This window comes from Dermacentor albipictus, chromosome 1 (assembly GCF_038994185.2).
Source record: "Dermacentor albipictus isolate Rhodes 1998 colony chromosome 1, USDA_Dalb.pri_finalv2, whole genome shotgun sequence".
Taxonomy (NCBI): Eukaryota; Metazoa; Arthropoda; class Arachnida; order Ixodida; family Ixodidae; genus Dermacentor; species Dermacentor albipictus.
Window position 1 is genome coordinate 340,906,469 of NC_091821.1, and position 21,611 is coordinate 340,928,079.

The window sequence follows — 21,611 nt, forward strand, 5'->3', positions numbered from 1 at the left end:
ATAATGTCTGCTTGCGGAATGTCGCAATTGCTCATTTGGTGTGCCTGGTATCAAGGTTAGTCTGATAAGTCAATCTTTTTAAGATAACCTTATCAGCACCTACTCACAGACTTAAGGAACACAGCCGACTTACATTAATTCGACCCTGATGTGACTGGCGAAATTGATTGAAATGTCTGACGGGCCAAATTAATCAAAATGCAGAGAAAAAGCACTAGAACACATCGCTGATTCATTTGGCAATATTTGCTTGATTCTAGCATGCCCCCCGAACCAAACGCTTGCCCGCTTTCTATGCGCCCAAAGTAGAAAACTTGTGTAGAAATGACACTAAAGCACCTAAACATAGTGGAAACCTAATGCTCACCCAATTTGTTTTGCAGGAAAAATGGGCAAGGGTCTAATATGTGTAGCAGAAGGGTGGCCCGTTTCCTAAAGGCAGCTTCACCGCAATACCTCCGTGTTACCAGCTAAAGCATACGAACACCTTGAAGGCGATTTTGGTTTTGTACCCAGTTGCATCGTGCAGACAAATTTAGGTTCAATTGTCTTGGAAAAAAAGAAGGTGTGCATTAGAATAGTGTAGATACATACCATAATCATACAATATGGGCTATGGTTATTGCTTTAGAATGAAGGGTGTGCAAATTTCTAATAGCAAATTTCAAATCAAATATCGAATCGAATCAAGAAAATAAAGCTGAATATTGAATCAAATATTGGAAAAATTTTCACAACATATAATGCTTACAAATTTTGGGCAAGAATATACAGTGTTGCACATGCTCGGGAGCCTCCTAGCATTGCATAATAAAATTTAGCAAGCTAGTAGTAACTTGTACATAAAAATCGAGATAAACAGTATGGTCCACTCTTATTTAAGGGGACACCAAATTAGTAAGCTAGCACTGATTACAGCTCAGTTCTAGTGTATGAAGGTCGGATATATATGTGTATTCTTTTTATTTTAATATATTCTTTTTATCAATAGAAGTTGTGTTGAATAGAATCAAGTGCTTTTTTTTTTTTCTTCTGAAACTAATAAATTAGCGACAAGCTGATGCACTGAATATCAATGAAGTTCTTGGTTTAATAGTGGACCTGTTTTTTATGGCAATCTTTTATTTATTGCATAAAGAGTTTTGCTTTCCCGTCTGTCTCCAAAATGCAGAAGAGCTATCCCAAATTTACGGCAGATTGGTTATCATAAGGCCAATCTGCACGACGAACGAAAGGACCATGCATCGCGGGACTCGATCACCTCTCCGTGCATAGCTTGCGGCAACGGCAAAAGAGCAGGTGCCGTCTGCGTTTCAGGTTCGGTGTGATTTGCCACCTGTCAAAGAACCTGAAATCTGGAGGGCCGCGGAAATTTCGCAATGCTTTTCTGAATCAAAATAACGAAAGTTTGGACCCATAGAGATGCTTGGGTGCCATCTGGGACCTTCGGTTGGCATCGAATTAACCAAGAAGTCGCAGTTTTGCCTGAAAGATGAAGCATTGATTATGATAGCAAATTATTAGACAGCTGTACGAAGTAAGGCTAGCAGCTTTATCGTTCGTATAAACTTGTAAACATCTGTTTACTAAATAAATTAACAATCATGATGTCACATTTGCATAGGCAAACATGAAGTCATTTCATTTGATGACCGTGGACACTCGCTGTCAAAACGCTGGCGGGAGGAGGAGCAGCAGAGTCAGCGAGTGAATTGACCTTCGTGCTGCATCTCACTTCAACGGGAACGAAGTGGCAAGAACACAGCACACACGAAGACAGCAGCCCTCAACGAACCCAGACTCTATTCCCATCACAGATCGCTTTAAAGATAGAATCCATCCAGCCGTGCTCAGCTGCACCGTACACAGCTGCCGCCGGAGTAGAACACTCCCCCACATGCGATGGAAGACGTCAAAGATGTCGTGTTTCCTCCTTGCCTTGTTCTCGAGATCAAGCCACCATCCTTCTCAGCTCACCGACGCATGCTTTCACTCGGACAGACAACACATGGCATGCAGCCACAATGTTATTGCACTTGAACTGTCTGTGGTACATCACCTATACCGATGATGACGGCTGAAATGCGCCTGGAGGGTGCACATAATTGCTGTCGCAATAAAAATCAAATTAACCATAATGGAATTCTCAGAAATCTATTGTATCTCTGAAAGCTTATATTGAAGGTTGAAGTGAGAGGGTTTTTATTCACATCTTGAGGAGCTAGCATACAAACATGGCCCAGTCTCCATGGGTAGGCACTCTTTTTTTTCTTTTTGTCATTTGGCCTACCACTGTATGTTATTCTCCTTGGTGCAAAGTGCGCAGTGTTAAGCAGTTGGATTGGGACACTTGCTCTCTTCACTTCATTGCTTACGTTGCACCAAGCATAATACCGTAAACACCAACCTGCCCAAGAACAAGCTATTTTGGAATACCAAGCACTGTGCAAGTAAATAATGTCATCGTTTGCTTCCCTTTCTTGTGTTTAGTGCTGTGCCTCGAGAATAAATGCCCCCAATTTTTTCCTTTATTCTTTAAAGTGATCATTCTCTTTCTTTTTGTCCACCCCCTCCTTCTTTCTTTCTACATTTTCTCCCTCTCTCGTGTGCTTCCTGGTAGAAGTCATCTCTCAGGGAGCCATTATTGCCATCTGCTTCGTGGTTGTGGCCATCATAGCCGCAGCTGCTGCTGTCATGTGCTTCATCTACCAGAAGAAAAAGTGAGCAGCTTGCACTGTTTTCCATTGTGTGCAGTTCTTGTTTCACATCTCTTTTCCAGCCTCGATCAAGCTCAGCTTCAATCTCATCCACTTTATCAAACTGCTAAATATAGTAGCTTTTAGTGAATGCTCCTTCCTTTCATTGAAAGGAATGTAATTGAATTGAATCTATGACAGGTTCAGCCAGGGAAATGCTGCTGCAGTGTAACCTTGTTAAACTGTACCTGGTGAGGATGAATAAAAGTACACCTGAACTGATAATATGGCTTAGCAGGCCCACATTGCGCCAAGCCAAGATGCTCCCGGCACTACGGCTGCAAATTCGTCACCTGTCCATTTCAGACTCCAGCTTTAACTTGCGCTTTTAAGAAGAATACGCTGTTTCAATTCGCATTGTTCTGAATATCTCCCACTACAAAAGGAAGAGCTACGCGTTGACCGACAGGTATGCTATAAATTGCCACAGTTTAGGCGGTAACTAACTTCATTGAGTTCAATGGCAGCACTGTCCATGATCCAGTTTGGCTACTGTTAAACTGAAGCTATGGCTTAACTGGGTACGTCTTAATGAGGTTCCACTGTATAGCACAGTTGTTTGACTGTTCTAACTTGTATAACTTTCTCCAGGTGCCATCTGCATAAAGTGTTTTAACTGTGAGCAAATTTGCACATAGGTAAAAAAAAAAAACTTTCGTGCAGGTGGCAGTAAAGTTATGGCAGGTTGAGTGACTAACTCAACCAGGTTAACAGTGACTAACTCAACAGGCAGGTTAACCTGTGGAGTGACTAACTCGTGACAATTGAACGAAGTATTCTACATTGGTCTCTCGACAATTTGCCAGACAGATTTAGCTGATCTTTGCTAATGGTTCACTCCACCACCATCTGATGCCATCGCACATTCCACTGAACGTTGATTTCACATTCCACAGAAGCGACGATGCACTGTCAGCTTGGCTGCAAAAGAACTGAGTACCAAAGTGGATGCACCATTGCACTCTGCTCAAATGGCTATGGCTCTGGAACGGAATGAGGGCAGCATTCTGCCTTCTGCAGCAAGCATGAGCATTCTGTGGTCATGTACTCTCATTCCCATTGAGTGACTGCTGGAAAATTAAAATATGCACTAATCTGAGTGAAGAGGGCTGTAAGCACCAAGAAAATATTTGTGCAAAAACCATCGACGATGATTGTCAGTCTAAGTAAATGTCATTTCATTGCGTAATTCTGTAGAGAGAAGAACCCGTTCACCAGCACATCTGTAGCTATAATGTATAGATGACATGGGCGCCTTAAAGGGACACTAAAGGCAAATATTAAGTCAAGCAGAACAGCACTCTCTTCACTCGGTCTCTATCGTCGTCCCTTCATTATTTTTTCACACCATTACATAAGTTACAAGCTTAAGTGATATTGCTCAAGAACATCTGCGATGCCACTGTTATCACTAACAAAGCTTTATTAATTGAGAAATAGAGGTCGAGACAGGACATGATTTGCGACTAACCCGGGATATTCAAGTACTAGATGAGGTAGGCACTCCTCATTATGATTCTGTCACTAGTATTCAACCTCTCATAATAAAAAGATCATTGCATAGCCTTATAAGATGGAAAAAATGCTGCTTGTCCAGTTCTGTTTGATTTTTAAGTAAAAGCTCCTTGACATTACCCTTGACAATGACACGGGTGGTTGAAAGGTATCATTTTCTACACTCTGCACCATCGTGCTTTCACGTTTCAGTAGTTTCCTTATCACTTGGTGCCGTGCTGGTTTTGCTGGTTCGTGAAGCTTTGCACAAACTGCAAGTAGCAGAGAATGTTATGTCGATGTGATGTTGTGGGATTCCCGATGGTCCACACCATTTGACCAAAAGCTGCTGTAGTGGTGAATCCAACGCTCTGTCTTAGCTTAGTTTCTCCATGGCCATGTGTTTGCATTTTGTGCAAAAAACTGTATCGCTGTCAGTCACCGTTTTGCACACCGACGGCAGAAAGGGCAGTGATGACATTTGCCGCATTTCCACTCTAGCGATTATTCTGATTATTCTTTTAATAAAGGTTATCTATCTTATCCTATCCTCGCTTGGCGGCAGGCAACTTGAGTTTAAGTTTGAGTATGTGGAGGTTTCAGATGCGATTTTCTTGTAAACTAAGTATTTTCTTGGCACAAAACAAGTGCTGCGAGGTTTCTGGAATGCTATTTTAACGGTCTACATCAACTTAGTATTTTCCTAGGGCGTCCCTTTAAAGGGCTATAATATTAGGTGTTCGGCGATGAGCATGCCTGACAACTCAATTATGCGAGCGCACGTGCTCTTTGCATCGGTGCATTTGTATCAGTGCTTAATGTTCAACCAAAAATCATAAAACGGGCAAAATAGCCAAAGAAAGGCATTTGCCTTGAAATTCTCTCATGTGTAGCAACTGAATGTTGCTTGCATGCACAGTGCTTTTCGCCCGTCAAAAAGTTTACCTGCTGGTAAAATATAACATGAACCCAGGAAGGTATGAACGAGTAAAAAAGTTCGTCCGAGACACTTAAGACTGCTTACGTGTGGCAATGTGAAAGCATTATAGTTCCTGTGGTGAAGTGTTGCACCTCAGTAAAGCCCAATAAAAGCACGCCAAGCCTCGAATGCACTCGCTTGCCCGTGAGGAATTCGTAACTCGAAGGATCGCTCAGCAGCATTCATTTGGATTTTAATGCTTTTTATTTTATACACTCATGACGTGGCGCCACCTCCTCCCCATTGGCTGCGGCGTCACGTGCCCAATGACTCGCGCACTAGCCATGCGTTTAGTCAACCAGAACCGTGGAGCTGCCGTGACGCTAGGGAAGTGTGCTCGTCTTGCACCCCTAAGGACCGAGTTCAGTTCCCACCCAGACCAAAACTTAGCTAATATTATTTTCAAAGCCATTGATTTACTTTGTTTACAGGAATCTCCCTGAGAAATTTGACGTCAATTTGCGCATTTTCGACGTGTGTTTACTCTTTGCCCACTTTTGGTACCACTGCTTGGTGGCACTGCTAACGCCACTGAATTTTCATATGATAGAGTGTATACTGCTTTCGCATTGAAGAAAGTGAAATAATTTTTTTTTACCGGTTCATACGTTCCTGGAAAACATTATCTTTCTTCACCACTGTTCAGTACGTGGCCAAACTGCGATCGTACGATGTGTTTTCTGAGCCACTAGATCTCACGTGAACAAGTCGGGGTGTGCTAAGGGATGCGGCACATTCGAGAGCAGTAGGCACTTGCGACGGCAACTTCCTGACGATACTCGCCCTCCCATGTCATGTGAAAATACTGTCACCTACTCAGTTTCCTCTTCTGGTACCAGCAAATCTACTGGTGGGTCTTTGCAAATTGCATTCACAGCTATTGCTGCCAATCCTGTTGCGATAAACATCTTCACCCACCTGTTCCACAGCATGTTTGGCATAAATCCTGTTGGAAGCATACTGTACACTTCTAATAAGCACTAACCCAAACGTGCCGTTGTTTGCTGCTGCATGCAGCGCCAAGTTAGCATCATGTTTCACTCTGGTGGCATCGTAGGCATCAAATTTTGGCTTTGCACGCCAGCTCGATTTCATTTCGGTTTTGCATGGCCATCTTAAAACACTATGCAATATGGGAATGACAACATGTGTCTCGGGTCGCTGGCGCACCACTAGTTTGATGCGCCTCCACGTTTGTGTCCCCGAGTGGGCACGTAAAAGTTCTCGCGAAAATTCTGTACTTGAAAAAGCTGCGGATTCGGGCTGAATTTAGGAGTGAAAGCGTAAGCTTGCTGCAAACGGGATAATGCGCACCAGGGTTGCTCTGGCCCCACCAGCTCTGTGTGCGTCGGTGTCTCGTGCTGCAGCAGTTTGCACAACATTTGATGTTACGTAGATGTCAACTACAGCAGAATCTGTCAAATTTTTTTAGGGACTGTGCATCGTATGTTTTCCCAGTTAGTACATATTTTGTTGCATTTTTTTCCAGAATGTGTGAATGAGGTTCTACTGTATTACAGCAGACACTGTTTCAGATGAACACAAAGCAGTCTTGGAAATTTGTCTTGTCGAATGTTCAGCCTAGCAGAGGTGGGATATATCTATGGTAAAGTAAACAACTGTTCAGCTTGTCAGAGAACTTACCTTAACAGAATTTGAACACCATGGAGCAAGAAACGTTTAGTTGAAGAAAGCTCCACTCTCTAGCATGGCCAGACAAGATAACAAGCACTTTGGCGAATTCTGAGCAGCTGCATGTTTGTTGGTAGCACCTTGTTGCCATGGATTGCACTCTGCTAGAATGCCCTGATATCGACATATTTTGGCCATCATTTCATTCTCCAATGCCTAAGGCATCATCTTACTAGTAGTTAGTCACAGTTGCGGCATTTGCTTCCTTTGCCCTCATACGTACTTCATAATAAAAAACAAAAACAAAAATCTTGCCCATCAAGAAATACCACCTTGGCGTTTCGCTGAAGTGTAGCGTGGTTGAACACTGAGTGAGTGTAATTAGTTGTTGCATGGTTGTTCAGGGCTCCAGAGAGGTGTACAGTGTGGTAAGCTGTTAATGGGAACGCTCTAATGTGAACACTGCTAGCGCTGACTGATGCTATGTCAACACTAGCAGTGCTGACAAACCTGTGCACTGCACAGGTTTGTAGAAAGGTGCCAGAGCCACCAAACACATATGATCTGCTTCAAAGATGAGTGATTGTAGACTTACTGGAAGAGAAATTTCACATGTGCTTTGCACACATGTGTTTCTTCCCTTTAACAGTGGGCCACAATGCACATGCGCTAAAAGTTTTTGTGTATACGTACAGATCTTACAGATCCTGCTTTCATTGTTGTTGTTTTGTTGTGGACCTTTTGTTATGTCTTATTAACATTGTGAAAAAAAAAATCCTTCTTGCAGACGAAACCTAGAGGTTCCCAATGGGCGGCTTCTTTACTCTTCGACAAATCCAGAGTATGTCAGCTCAGGTGGGTACTAAAAACAATTGTAGAAATATTTAGCAAAGCTTTTGTGCCGTTGACATTGTAAGTCCTTTGTTGCGACTAAAGTATTACCATAGGCGCTATGTGATCTATATATATAGAAGGCCGTAATAACCACAGAATGCATGAAGAGCAAATCAAGTGTGTGTCTAGTGAACAGTCTGCAGACTACAGTAAGCATTTCTACTGCATGTATCAAAAGGTTTAATTCAATTTATGGAAAATAACATGAAAATTGTGTGACAGAAAGGTAGCCAGTGTTGCTGTTTGCTCTTTCACTAATATTTGTTGCGGCAGTGCACTAAATGAAGTTTAATTTGAATCTCTCATTTTGTCTGCTTCCTTGCTTGTCTCGATGTCTATTTGAATGTAAGATAATGAATGAAAAGATGCCAGGCATCTGGATCACTAAGTTGACTCTAGTTATAACCTCTGGAGATAGCAGCCAAAAAAGACAGTATTATAAAATACTAGGCATGAAAATAAAAAAATGCAGGCAGTACAGTAAATATGCAAGCAAGATGGCTTGAGTAAAGATAAATGAACTATGAATGCGCACATAAATATCTTGTGAGTAAGAGTCAGTACATATAGTTGCCGACCATTTATTCAGACCTCACGGAAACTGCGAAAATGTCCGAATAAACAGGTGTCTGAAAAAGCAGATTAAGAAAAAAAAAAAGAAATCCGTTATTTCCACGCATTTATTCGGGCTCGGCAGTAGGCTTGAAGAGATCGTGAATGCGCCATTGGATGCTGTTCCATTTACGCGCAGTCACATAAGCCTGAATCTCAGAGGGTCGTACGGTCACTATAGGTGATTCAAAGCACAGTCACTGCTTGTACATGCTCCGCATGCGACAGCAGCGTAGCACATGGTGTGTCATCTTCTGACTCCGGAGTCATCGTCCGGCGGCACAGCAGAAACCTGACGAATGATCTCGCTGTCGTCGAGTTCTGCGCATGAAGGTACAGCAGTATCAATCAGCACCTGTGAAACTGTCAAATGAGATGGTGTCCGGAATCGCAATGCAACCACTGCGCAGGTCTAGGCAGAACATTTTCGGCGTCAGTAGGGAGCACATCGGAAGGCGACAAATCCTAGGCCTCCCGGCACCCACTTCCAGCATTCCCCAGCGCAATCTGCGCGGGCACTGTCGGTGCCATTAGACACTCAAGGCGATGTTTCCGTATGCCGCATTGTATCACCGCAACCTCAACACAGCACACAAAGCAAACATCACCACCCCGACACTAGTCGCACAAATGAAAAACGTGGCCTACTCGCAGCGTCGTGCACGAAGAAAGAAACGAATCAGCTGCTGGATTGCCTTGACATTGTTTACTAAGCTGAGATCGGAACTGCTGCAGCTACGAACCAGGCAGAATTGATGATGATGAGCAGGGATTTCCAGTAGCGCCACTTCGTGGGGCAGCAAGGAGGCTCCATTCAAAACAAAAATGGCATTCAGCAACTCGAACCATGCACCAGTCAGAGTCGGTGCATGGTGCTCTCGATCGAGTTGGCTCAAGGAGTGTCCTAAAAATCAGACGAGAGGTTGCATGGTGTCCGAACTTTCGGCAGTTGTTATACATTATGGTCTATGGGGAGAATGGTAGTGCCGCAAAGCAGACCGAATAATCGAGCATGTCCGAATTTTTGGACTCCAAAAAATCAGTCGGCAACTGTAGTGGCACAGTACAAATGCATTAGCTGCTGTGCTTGTTAACACAGTGGCAAGTCACACAACAAATTCCTGATATATGGAGTATGGTCTTAAGTACCAGCAATGACTTCACAAAACAAAAGACTGAAGAAGGGAGACACACACCAAGGGCTACACAGCTTTCAACTGAACTGTATTGGAAGAAACAAGAAGCTTTCGTACACAAAAACACAGAACCAGCCAGAAAGCGCCCTGATATATGCATTATCATCGGGCTTGCCCAAAATCCATCTCTTCTTTCAACACTGATACCCATGTCTGGCTTTTGCACATGTCACCATTGCAACGTACAAGGTCCTGAATATTTGGCTGTGCGTGTTCAAAAAAAAAAGTTTTCCACTCATTGCCGCACTGTTCTTTCTCAAATTTTGCAGAACGATCTAATTTTGGCGTCGACTTCGTTTAGCATAGCACTTGGCATGATTAGTTGCCTGTTTTTTAAAACAAGAATAAGAAACTGTTTTTGTCTATGGGAAAAATGGCATCTGAAAAGCCGGCCCTGGCACAGACTTGGGTCGCCACCTGCCATCATCTGCAGAAAATAGCATTTCAGAGGGGGCTGCCGCATGTTGCCCGCTCCTGGAACAGGCGACTGCCCTCCCTGAAATGTAGCTTTCTGCAGATGACGACAGGTGGCGGCACAAGTTTATGCTTGCACCGCTGCGAGAGCAGCTCACATCCCCATAAGCGCAGCGACATTTTGAATTTTTTTCCTTAGAATTTTTTCCCTACAATTTCCCTAGAAACCAGTAAATTAACTGTGCCAATCATTATACTAAACGAGGTCAAAGCCAAAATGCGACCGTTTTGCAACGTTTGAGCAAGAACAGTGCAGCGGTGAGCGCAAAATTTTTTTTTGAACACACGCAGCCAGATTTTCGCGACCCTGTATGTAATATGCCTTGGCTATCTCCCTTGTCTTCTTGTCATGATGCCTAGCAACACTTCTTTGAAAGTGGTTCTTTGAAACTGTGGTTGGCATTCACATGTGGTGCAATGCTGAACCAGAGATGGACAAGGCGGGCATCTTAAAGATTAGCTGTGTTTCCGTAATCACATGTTTAGACAGTGCCCAGTTTGGCTGATATAAACCAACTGTATCAGACCAGCAATGCCTGTTTTGTATGATTGTCCATTATAACCTGGCGTGAGTGAGACATTCACTCGTCTTCCCTGCTCTCCCACTGCAGTGTATGAACCAGATGAATGGGAAGTGCCTCGCGAGTCCATTCAGGTGGTAAAAGCACTGGGCCAGGGCTCCTTTGGCATGGTCTACGAAGGAATTATCTACAACCTGAAACCGGACAAACCAGAAACAAAATGTGCCATAAAGGTGAGTATCTTTGCTCCTCTGTACGCCATGCTCTTGGAGCAGTGTTTTCAGAGGCAAATATATCTGTCAAATTTTGGAAGCTCAACTGCAGTAGCGGGTAACACGAGACTGTTTTCGAGTTACACTGGGGCAGATGTTGATTACTTGCTCAAAGGAATGTTCATTGAGTAATATGTCACCTGTTTTGGGGACTGCTGCGTAATAACCTCATGTAGCCACCATTCACACAATATGAACATTCTTTGAAGGCCCATTTGTAGGCAGGCTGTAGGTGGAACGCAGTGAAATGAGGCTTTCCTAGGTCCGCATTAATGCCATCAGGGTTCCTCAGAAGGACAAATGTTTGGGAGTCCTTGAGATATACATGTAGTTGCACATGTTGTGTTCACGTAAATGCTCAGCACCATTCCACCAGACGATGGCATGTTCTTAACCTGGGCCCATATTCTCAGCCAATCACCACCCCCCTTTTGGTGACACTTTCACTTCTGGGTGACATGACATCCGCTCTGCTCTTTATGCAAAGATGAAAGTGGTTGGGCATCTGCAAGGATGGACTTGTGACCCTACCTTTTGTTCTATTGCCTCATTTCCAGACGGTCAATGAAAGCGCCACAATGCGCGAACGAATAGAATTCCTCCAGGAGGCATCTGTGATGAAGTGAGTATAGCTATCTTTGCTGCACTTGCTGCTACTTTCCTACATCAACATGTGCATGTAAAACCACTCATGGCGAGAATTTTCTAGCGCCATACTCAAGTGACCTAAAGCATATGGCATGGAGATTCTGTATACAATGATAACGCATAAAGATCAAGTCCTCAATGAGATCTATGTAGCATCTTCACTCCCTAGAGGCAAATAAAATGTGTTACCACATTTTCTAATTAACTTAAAAGTTGTTACGGCTGTAGCTGTTATGAGCTCATTCCACTAATATACTCAGTTTGCCTCTGGAAGCGATTCTTACCGCAGGGATCACAAATTGTTTCGCAAGAACTCCAGACTCGAGCTCTGGTCCTATGGAATGGCATTTAGACGTTTTATCTCTTAGCCACTGTGCTGATAAGAGTATGGCACCTAGAGAGCAGTAACACTGTCAGCTGTCATAATTGGTTGATGCAACAGCTCCTCAGCTTACCTATAAACCAGCACCAAAGTGAAAAAAAAAAAAAAAACTTAAAGGACTCCTGAAACGGTTCGGACAGATTTTGTAGACACGTATGGTACAGCTAAAGTTAATCATCCGCACCACAATTTGTCTGAAGCGCCTCATATTAAGAAAGCTACGGACAGTTACAAGTTATCCTCCTCCAAAGCCATGCATTTTCTCCTCAACTCTTTCGCCAAGTGGTCGAAGCTAAGCTCCACCTTCACTGGCTCTACGCCATGATGACACGTCGTGTCATCTACTTCGGGTTGTCTAGGAGCAAGTGTGCGAAGCCTCTCCAACCTCTCCACCAGCTACTTGGCAGTTGACCCCACGGTGTAAGCAAGAGCTATCGAAGCAGCGTGCGTTGCGAGCATTCTGTCGCAGCGCCGAATGTGTCTGGTATTACGGTAACCACAGGCGAGCTGGACGTTTCAAAGGATGGGTGGAGGCTTACACTCAAGCTGATGAAGGAACTTTAACATAGCCTCATTGGTCTGCACGGTACAGCTACCTGGTGGCGCAGAGCTTAACCAGCCAAACAAAGAGCTAATATTGCTCTAACCAAGTGTACAACATATTAAACATATACGAAAACAACGTTTTAATGATTACGCTCCTGCGGAAAATTTACACCAGCAGGAAAGAAGAATACACGTCATTACTGCTACTGTGTTTGGTTGAGCTCTGTGCCACCAGGTGGCTGCACAGTGCAGACCATTTGCATTTGTGCTTCTGCTTATCCCATGAAACGGTACGGCTTGCGTTTAGCCGAATACCATACTCATGGAACACAACTGTAGTAGTAATCCTCCGGTGTAAAGAGACGGCCACAAATGCGCAAATCCTAGTGCTGAGCGGATAGTGACAGTCCAATGCACTGCAGCCACTCCGCTCGTCTGCTGCCTTGCAGAGGGACACGGTGTCGCAGCTTGACATATTGTCAGTCGCTACGTTTGCAGCCCACAATGCTACAAAGGCGAATCATGGTGCTCGCGAAAAGACCAAGACCGACACTGACCACGGAGCTCTCGTCAGCACGGAGCACATTGTAACATAAGCAGACGACACCTTGCTGTGTACTGGAAGTGTTTAAGTGTAGTAAGAAATTGTTCTAGTGCATTCTCTTTCTGTTACTTTCCTTTTATAGAACCAAGTTAACTAACATTCTAACTATTACGAACATCTGTTCACCATAAAGTTGGAAAAGTTATCGATGACGTTCCCTGGGCAGCCAATCAGATAGCTCGCCCTACTAATGTCATTAGGACAATTTACGTCAAATGGTTAGGGACGGCTGAAAATTCAGCCGAGCGGTATGCTGCATTCGGCAGCAATGTACATTTTTAAAACCATATAATTAATTGCACTCTACGTGGAGCACTTAGATACGTCAATTAATGATCAGAAGGACCTACTCTAGCTACTCAATACGTTTTGTATAAAATCGTCAAAATCGTTTCAGGGTTCCTTTAATTAAGCCAGTTGTAAAATACAAAAGGCAGGAAGGGAAAGAGGAGGTACTGATTATCCATGTCTTTTCCCTTCACCAACAGGGAGGCGACCTTCTCAGAATATTTACTTCTGAAAAGCAGATTTCTTTCGCTCACCTGTGAATGCTTACTCCAACCGATACTAGACGAAACCGCTGCATATAATATTGCACCAGCTATCACGTCATTGCTTCACGTTATGGGCGAAACTGCAGCTTTCCTTTTTCTCTGAGCTGCAGCTCAAAAAATTTGGAGGTCGCTTAAGCTTCACCTTTAAGAGCGGAACGTGATAGCATTCAAAGTTCCCTGACTTCTTCTCACGCTTCCTGGCAACTGCAGTGTGCGTAACCGTAATGTTTACCGGGAAACGCTCACGGCGAACGCTATGCATGAAGGCGAGCTTTTTGGTAGAAACGCGGCCTCTTGTATGGAGCGCGATGCGGCGGAGGCGAGCGCCGTGTGGAAGTGTTTCAAGGAAGTGGGCGCGCTGCTGTTTTGGATGGCGAGATATTAACGCGCCGGCGCGCGCAAATGGCAGATACCGTCGGTGGTCTATGAGTTGTGGAAACACTGGAAAAGCGGTTTGTTTGAGTTTTCATGTAACAGAATTGTTTTCTCATATATTCACAATCCAATATGAGAGCTATCATGTCTGTAGGTTGTGTGCAAATCGTATGATTTTTCTACATATTTTAGCTTGCGAAATACAATTAGTTCAGTAAGTTCCTTACGCCGCATTGAGGGCCTGGGTATGGGTGGTTTGAAAATCTTTTTGCCGAACCGATGTCCGACGTTGACACCGGATTTTCTGCAATACGAGCTCCTTAACGCTATTACATTAAAACCTTTATTGAATCCACATGTGGTGTTTATCTAAGTAAAGCATTTGATTCTTAATAAGCACAGCAAACAGCACTTTATTCGCCTGCATTTTTCTGCTTTTATTGCCTCTGTAATGCAAACATTGCTTCAGTGTGCATAGTAATGCTTGTCTGTGCCTGTTTTCAGGGCCTTCTGTTGTCAGCACGTCGTCAGTCTACTAGGTGTGGTGTCTAAAGACCAGCCTGTGTTTGTCATAATGGAACTCATGTCCCACGGTGACCTGAAGAGCTACCTACGCTCCCACAGGCCAGACAATGATGTGAGTACTGTCTCTTACAATGGTGGCTGGCTTGTGAAGAACCACGCTTTGCCGCTGCTAGTCATAGCAATTGAACCATGCCAACGTTCAGGTGTTCTGTGTTGGGTTGCACATGTTCCGAGCACATCTTGTGCTAGATGTGCTTCTTGTCAAATGTGTTCAGGTCACACATACTCTCCAAAATATTTGAACAGGCATTTATTAACACCTGTTACACATCTGTCATGATATCATGATATCATGATAGCATGATATCTATCAGGGGATGTCTTTAGGACGTGCAAAGTACAGTCTAACCTTGATATGCAGTAAAAGCTTGTAAATAACAACTCATTAATTTGAAATTTCGGATAATTCGAAGTAGCCGCCATGGTCCATACAACAATGTATTGAAAGCAATATGTAATGCATCCCACCAAGTCGCATTGAAATCCGCACCGCCTTCGATAATTCGAACTCTGCACCATTGTGAATGGGCAGAGTGCTAGTGCGCATTTTCCATCCATTTTGCTCTTTTCCATCTGCTGCCCTTTGTTTAGGCCTGACTGGAGAAAGACACGTTCGCACCAGCCAGCTATGGCCTAGGCCTCTGTTGCAGGTCGCTTCTCTCTCTCTCTCAAGAACTTAAAGATAAAAATGCAGACGTGGCACTGCCTTTTTTTTTTACATTTTTGCATATTTCTGTTACATCTTGTAGGCTGTGCTCTTTCTTTACGAGGTGTTTTGCCGAGAAGCAGCACCAGGAAATGTCTGAAACATGGTGGCCATGACATTTATTGGCGCTTGCAGTACCAAAAAGCATAGCCTTTGAGATTCGTGGCCATTACGCGTATCCCAGCATCGCTGGGATATGTGTGTGGCCACTGCCTGTACATATAGGGGAACTTGGCAGCATGCAGCCGGTGCAGCTATGAAAGTGCAACAGCAACCAACGTCGCAGCAGGTTGTGGTGCATTTCGCGAGTGCATTTTAGAGCGTAGCTCTTGTTCCTGTGGCACAAAGGCGCGTTTATAGCCTAACGTTCTTGGCGCGCATCGCTTGCGGCCTATCACGCTATGCCGCTTGCACTGTGCCAGCCAAAATGCTGTCCCCCCTAGACTTCGACGCGCGTGCCATCGGCTGCTCTCTTCGGAGTATGCGCAGAACGATCCCCAACCTGCACGCCGCTTTGAAGACTGAACGGCTGTCTGCGACTGTCAGCTAAGCGGAGTGGGCACCTCTTTTCTCCGCACCATGCATTGTGGGGTGACACAGTCGGTGCAATAAACACGCGGATGAAGCGACAGCCATCTTGACGTCGGGCATGTTGGACCGTGTTGGCAGCATCTGGTTATGTTGTCTGCACCAGTGCTTCGAACATAGACATCGTTCTCACCATCGTGACGCAGCGAGTTGCGCGCAAGCTCACGCTTTGTCGGACTATATGTGCGCCTTAACCGGACGATAATTTTCTCTGACTTTCATTTGAATTTTGTATATTAGAATTTTCGTAGCATACCCACGAAATTCAAATTAACCAGCTTTTACCGTAACAAACACTGATATAATGTAACAAATAAAAAATTTGGTTGGCTTAGCTTTATTTCAATGAAGTACAGGTAAACCTCGATGTAACTAAGTCGGTAAAATCAGCATTTTGCTTCGTTATATTGTAATTCAACCTTTTATGCAAATCATTACAGTCGCTGATAAATTTTTATTACACGGAAGGGGCCGCAAAATTTTTAGTCATCGGGCAATCAGAAAAAGCAAATTCGAATTTTGTTGAATTTGAGAGTTGGCGATAAAAAATACGGTTTAAGGCCGTGTCGATGATATGCTCACATCAGTGGTATGAAGGGAAGCCAGCCATGCATTCGCATCCACTACGTCGCCGTGGCTGATAGTGTCACCTGCAGAGGAACGATGCTATCGCGAAAAGCACCGGCAGCGGGGAGCGAATGCTTTGCCTGCCTCGCCTTCAACACATCTCTCAAAATTGAGAATACGCAACCACCAGTACTAAATGTACTGAAAGAAAGCCAAGCTGATAGCCATGCGTAACCACGGCTGCGCTAAAAAAGGAGATGTTCGCCAACCTGCCCCCAACTCCTTCCCCTTCCCCAAGATTTCCTGTGGTACCCAATGTAGTGAAATCAAATTAAATAAAAACGGGGAAACCCATACCTGCTGAGAAGCAATAACGGGTTAAAAACCTATGAAAACTAAAAAATCCACATGTTTTGGATGTCACCAGCATGGTCGTCAACCCTTTCACCAGCACTCTGAGGAACTGAAACTAGCAAAGCGGAGTAGATCTAGTAGCCATCGACGAAAATTCGGTGTATGCATTCGCTGCATTTTCATCTGTCTGTAGCCACAATATGACAGTTGTCTAGACATGGCCTGCAATTTAGTAGCGCCGCCTTCCGCTCAATTCTATGCCACTTTAATCGTCCACTGTTCGTGGTTAGCTGATCCTGTTAACACGTGTGAGGTGTCACTCTTACAACTGACAAAGCATGAAATGTGCGAAAAGGAATAGCATAATAGGCATTGCTAGAAAATCGTGAGCATGGAATGTCTACGCCAAGGGCAAGCGCATGTGCGCTCAGCAACACGCATTGACAAACTTATGCCGTATTTATGAATGATCACTTTCAAAAGAGGCTTTTGATTTTCATGGTATTTCACATGTCTAGCACCAGACATGTCAACGGATGGCAGCATTTCCGCATAGTGATAAGCTAGCATGTTCGGCACTGTGTCAAGAATGACGTCACTTGTAGGCACCAACAAGTCTTGCACTAGTCATATGAAAGATGGCATGCTTGGCACGGGTGCCAAGAAAGCCGTCGCTTGCAGATGCCAATGAGTCTTGCGCTAGCCTTGTGCTCTACGGTCAGATGCAACTTAAGTCTGCAGTGAAACTCCGCCCTCACCCTCATAACCGCTAGCCACTGTTCCTCCGCGAGGCTGCAAATGGCTTGTACTTAAAACGTTCCCTGTTACCTAAATAAGGAGGTAACCACAAAAGTAAAATTGTAAGTGCATAATTGTCTACGTTTTCACTCGTCCATTATAGTCGAACGATGAAAGCCTATTTCTTTATTGAACTCAAATAAAATGCTTGCTTCACTGCAACTATTTACTTTCAAGTTCCACTTCAGTTGGCATTGAAGTTTAGTGAGTAAAACAGGCTCAGCGGTGAAGTGAATTGTACCGTGGCCTTTTGAAGAGTGAAGTGCTCAGGCTCTATACACTTTGTTCATGTGTGGTGTTCACCTCGTCACTTCCGTCGATGAAAAGACTCTTCAAGAATGGCAGACGCTCCGGATGTATCATGTACGACGCCATTTTGAAAGCGTCACAGGATGATGACTTTGTTTGCATCTGTGATTATCTAGCTGAGTAACACAGTTCTGCGCAGTCTGTGTGCCTTGGTTGCCAACTGCTGTTTCTTTAGGTTGTGTCCTACTATAGTCATGTGACACTGAAGGTATCTCTGATAGTGACAATAGGAATTACGACATATCTTTTTTTGGCCACTTGTGGAACAAAGTCATTTGTTTTTGGCTGAATCAGGCATTTCAGACTCCCAATTATATGGATGTTTTTGAGGGTCCCCGTGAAGTCTGACTTATCGTTCAGCGACTGTATCTAATCTGGTAGCAAAAATGTCAAACACAGTCGCTGACTGATTTTTCAGACCTGCACGAATCCTGTGGCACCGCCGCCTACCCCCAGCACCAATTTATGATGGCAGATTAAGAATGATAATTAAGAATGCCACGCAGTGTATCAGGCATGAACCACACATGCGATGCTGCAAACATGAGCCGTGAACACATTTGCCGCCTTGTCAACTAGCATCAAACTGCAACTTTGGTTGCCGACTCCCAATGAAGTAGCCCAAGCAGTGTGGCCTGTGGAATCATTGGTGATAAGCTATTGTGGGATGCTAGCCTCCATTATGTTTGCACTCGCAAACCTTATCGGTGATCGAACGTGACACCAGGTGTATGGGCTGGACTGACAGCCATGAGTACGGATCCATGTGTGGTCCCCTCCGTGTCCGAAAAGTGTGCCAGAGTTGTGCCCTATTTGGCCAGAGGCTTGGTCTGGATGGGTCGTAGTTGGCAAACCAGTGTATCGATCCTGTGAATAACACTTATAGCTTGGTTGTGATTACAAGCATATACATACATATTAGCGTGAAAAAAAAAAAAAAACTCACGGTCAGGTCTATGCAAAAGAAACAAGCAGCATGCCTCTGACAGGCCATCAAAAGGTCTCCAGTAGATTTTGATGACCCATCGATAACTTGCTGGGCCAATACGAAGCATGGGAACAACAATAAAATACATGCATGCACTCTGTACTTTGCAAAGAAGCTGCTTTCGTGTCCAATGCAACTTTGTTATAATGAGCTTCAGCTGTACTATCTTTTTGTCGTAGAACATAACCTAGTGCATAAATGTAGATTAGTGTCCTTATGCAGGAAAAGGCTGCAAGGTTGGTTTGTGAACTTCTTTCTTCAGTGCAAAGCACTTATTTAACAGTGAACAATAAACTAGCGTTGGTAGTTATGCGACATCACAGGAAATGCACACAGGAAGCTGAAGCTCACTTTTACCTCCATTTTTGGCATACCATAAAATCGGAAAAGTGACCTGTTGGCTCTTTTTCAAAAGCGTAATCTTGCAGTCTGTCTTGTCTTGACATTCTCTCAGCTCTGTACTTGGTTATACAACAATGTCGCACCAAACTGGAAGCTGTTGTTGACATAAGCCAGCTGGGGGTAGTATGGTAATGGGAACGCACGAGGCCTTGCACTAAGTCTCACTTTTGGAGCGGTTTTGACGAGTTGCTCATGTGCAACCTTGAGCACAGCCTCAAGTGCACAGAATGTGCCTCATAGCTTCCCTTCCAGTGCCGCATTATTGCTGGAATGCTATGCAGTTTAATCCAAATGATGCAGATCTCTCGGGAGGGGCTCAAAGATTGATATCACCCTAAAACGTAAATATCCAAGAAATTAAGGGGGAACCTGGCAATGAAATGGCTGACTTGAAATTTTCAAATTTCTTAAATAATTTTTTTTTTCCTCAACCCTAAGGTCTTCCTTTATGTCATGGTGAACTATTTGGAAGAAATACACAGCTGAATGGGAAAATTGCATGCTTTTAGTGCATCGTCTTCAAAATAGGCACGAAAATTGAGCTTGTATAGGTGCCATTGCACTGCTGATCGTGTGAGCGTGGCTTTCCATTGATGCAGCGCTACCATCCTGGTATCTCCATAAACACAAGAGATTGGATATTCAGATAGCCGCAACACCGTATTTCTCAACACAGCAATGAAAGTAGCAGTGAACATGAAAAGGGACAACTAGTGTCGCAATTAATTTGTGGAGTCACGTGGTGTGCAAGGAGGACTCCTATTGGCTGGCACGAACTTGAATCACTGGTGCACTTGTTTCGTGCACTTCACATGTTCTGAGGCTTGGTTATCTCAAGTTTCTTTCGTTGCTGGGTCCTAGTTGCTGCATGATGGTGATAAGGACATGATTTGCACAAGATAATCGATCCTGTTTACTTTTCTTTGTGGTGGCAAAGGTACTTCGTATCAGCAATCTGATTGGTGCAAAGGTAGAAAAGTTTTGAGTTGTCATTGGGTGCAAAGACGAAGGAAGGCGTGGAATACAGATTTAAGGCTACCCATGGAAGCGAATGTCGCCTATCTTGCTGCCTCCGCAAAATCGGGCTGCATGTCATTTCCAGCTTGAGGTGAAGTTGCCAGGTGTTTGAAAACAGCTTACAAGTTGCATGTTACTGCATAAAGCAAAAGCTTTTTGTTTCAAGGTAGAGAGATGCCATTTGCCCTGGCAGCAGGAATTTGATTGGCATGGCAGCATAATTGTTTGTGTTATCCGCTGTCATGTGAAAAGCAGTTCACAACTTTAGCAAATCTCATCATCATCATCATCATCAGCCTGGTTACGCCCACTGCAGGGCAAAGGCCTCTCCCATATTTCTCCATCAACCCCGGTCATGTACTAATTGTGGCCATGCCATCCCTGCAAACTTCTTAATCTCATCCGCCCACCTAACTTTCTGCCGTCCCCTGCTACGCTTCCCTTTCCTTGGAATCCAGTCCGTAACCCTTAATGACCATCGGTTATCTTCCCTCCTCATTACATCTCCAGCCCATGCCCATTTCTTTTTCTTGATTTCAACTAAGATGTCATTAACTCGCGTTTGTTCCCTCACCCAATCTGCTCTTTTCTTATCCCTTAACGTTACACCTATCATTCTTCTTTCCATAGCTCGTTGCGTTGTCCTCAATTTGAGTAGAACCCTTTTCGTAAGCCTCCAGGTTTCTGCCCCGTAGGTGAGTACTGGTAAGACACAGCTATTATACACTTTTCTCTTGAGGGATAATGGCAACCTGCTGTTCATGATCTGAGAATGCCTGCCAAACGCCCCCCAGCCCATTCTTATTCTTCTGATTATTTCTGTCTCATGATCCGGATCCGCAGTCACTACCTGCCCTAAGTAGATGTATTCCCTTACGACTTCCAGTGCCTCGCTGCCTATTGTAAACTGCTGTTCTCTTCCGAGACTGTTAAACATTACTTTAGTTTTCTGCAGATTAATTTTTAGACCCACTCTTCTGCTTTGCCTCTCCAGGTCAGTGAGCATGCATTGCAGTTGGTCCCCTGAGTTACTAAGCAAGGCAATATCATCAGCGAATCGCAAGTTACTAAGGTATTCTCCATTAACTTTTATCCCCATTTCTTCCCAATCCAGGTCTCTGAATACCTCCTGTAAACACGCTGTGAATAGCATTGGAGAGATCGTATCTCCCTGCCTGACGCCTTTCTTTATTGGGATTTTGTTGCTTTCTTTATGGAGGACTATGGTGGCTGTGGAGCCGCTATAGATATTTTTCAGTATTTTTACATATGGTTCGTCTACACCCTGATTCCGTAATGCCTCCATGACTGCTGAGGTTTCGACAGAATCAAATGCTTTCTCGTAATCAATGAAAGCT

General features: G+C 44.1%; 1 protein-coding gene across 5 annotated transcripts in view; it reads left to right on the plus strand.

Moving 5' to 3' along the window:
• Window positions 1-21,611, plus strand: part of LOC135906095 (insulin-like growth factor 1 receptor) — a 228,010-nt gene that overhangs the window by 186,688 nt on the left and 19,711 nt on the right. For 4 of the 5 annotated variants that reach the window (XM_065437388.2, XM_065437318.2, XM_065437541.2 and 1 more), the window contains 5 exons: window positions 2,621-2,720; window positions 7,649-7,716; window positions 10,649-10,791; window positions 11,388-11,452; window positions 14,444-14,576. In XM_065437388.2, the coding sequence (XP_065293460.1) occupies window positions 2,621-2,720; window positions 7,649-7,716; window positions 10,649-10,791; window positions 11,388-11,452; window positions 14,444-14,576 (509 nt within the window). The remainder of the gene's footprint in view (window positions 1-2,620; window positions 2,721-7,648; window positions 7,717-10,648; window positions 10,792-11,387; window positions 11,453-14,443; window positions 14,577-21,611) is intronic. The other variant, XM_065437459.2, reaches the window with a different exon arrangement.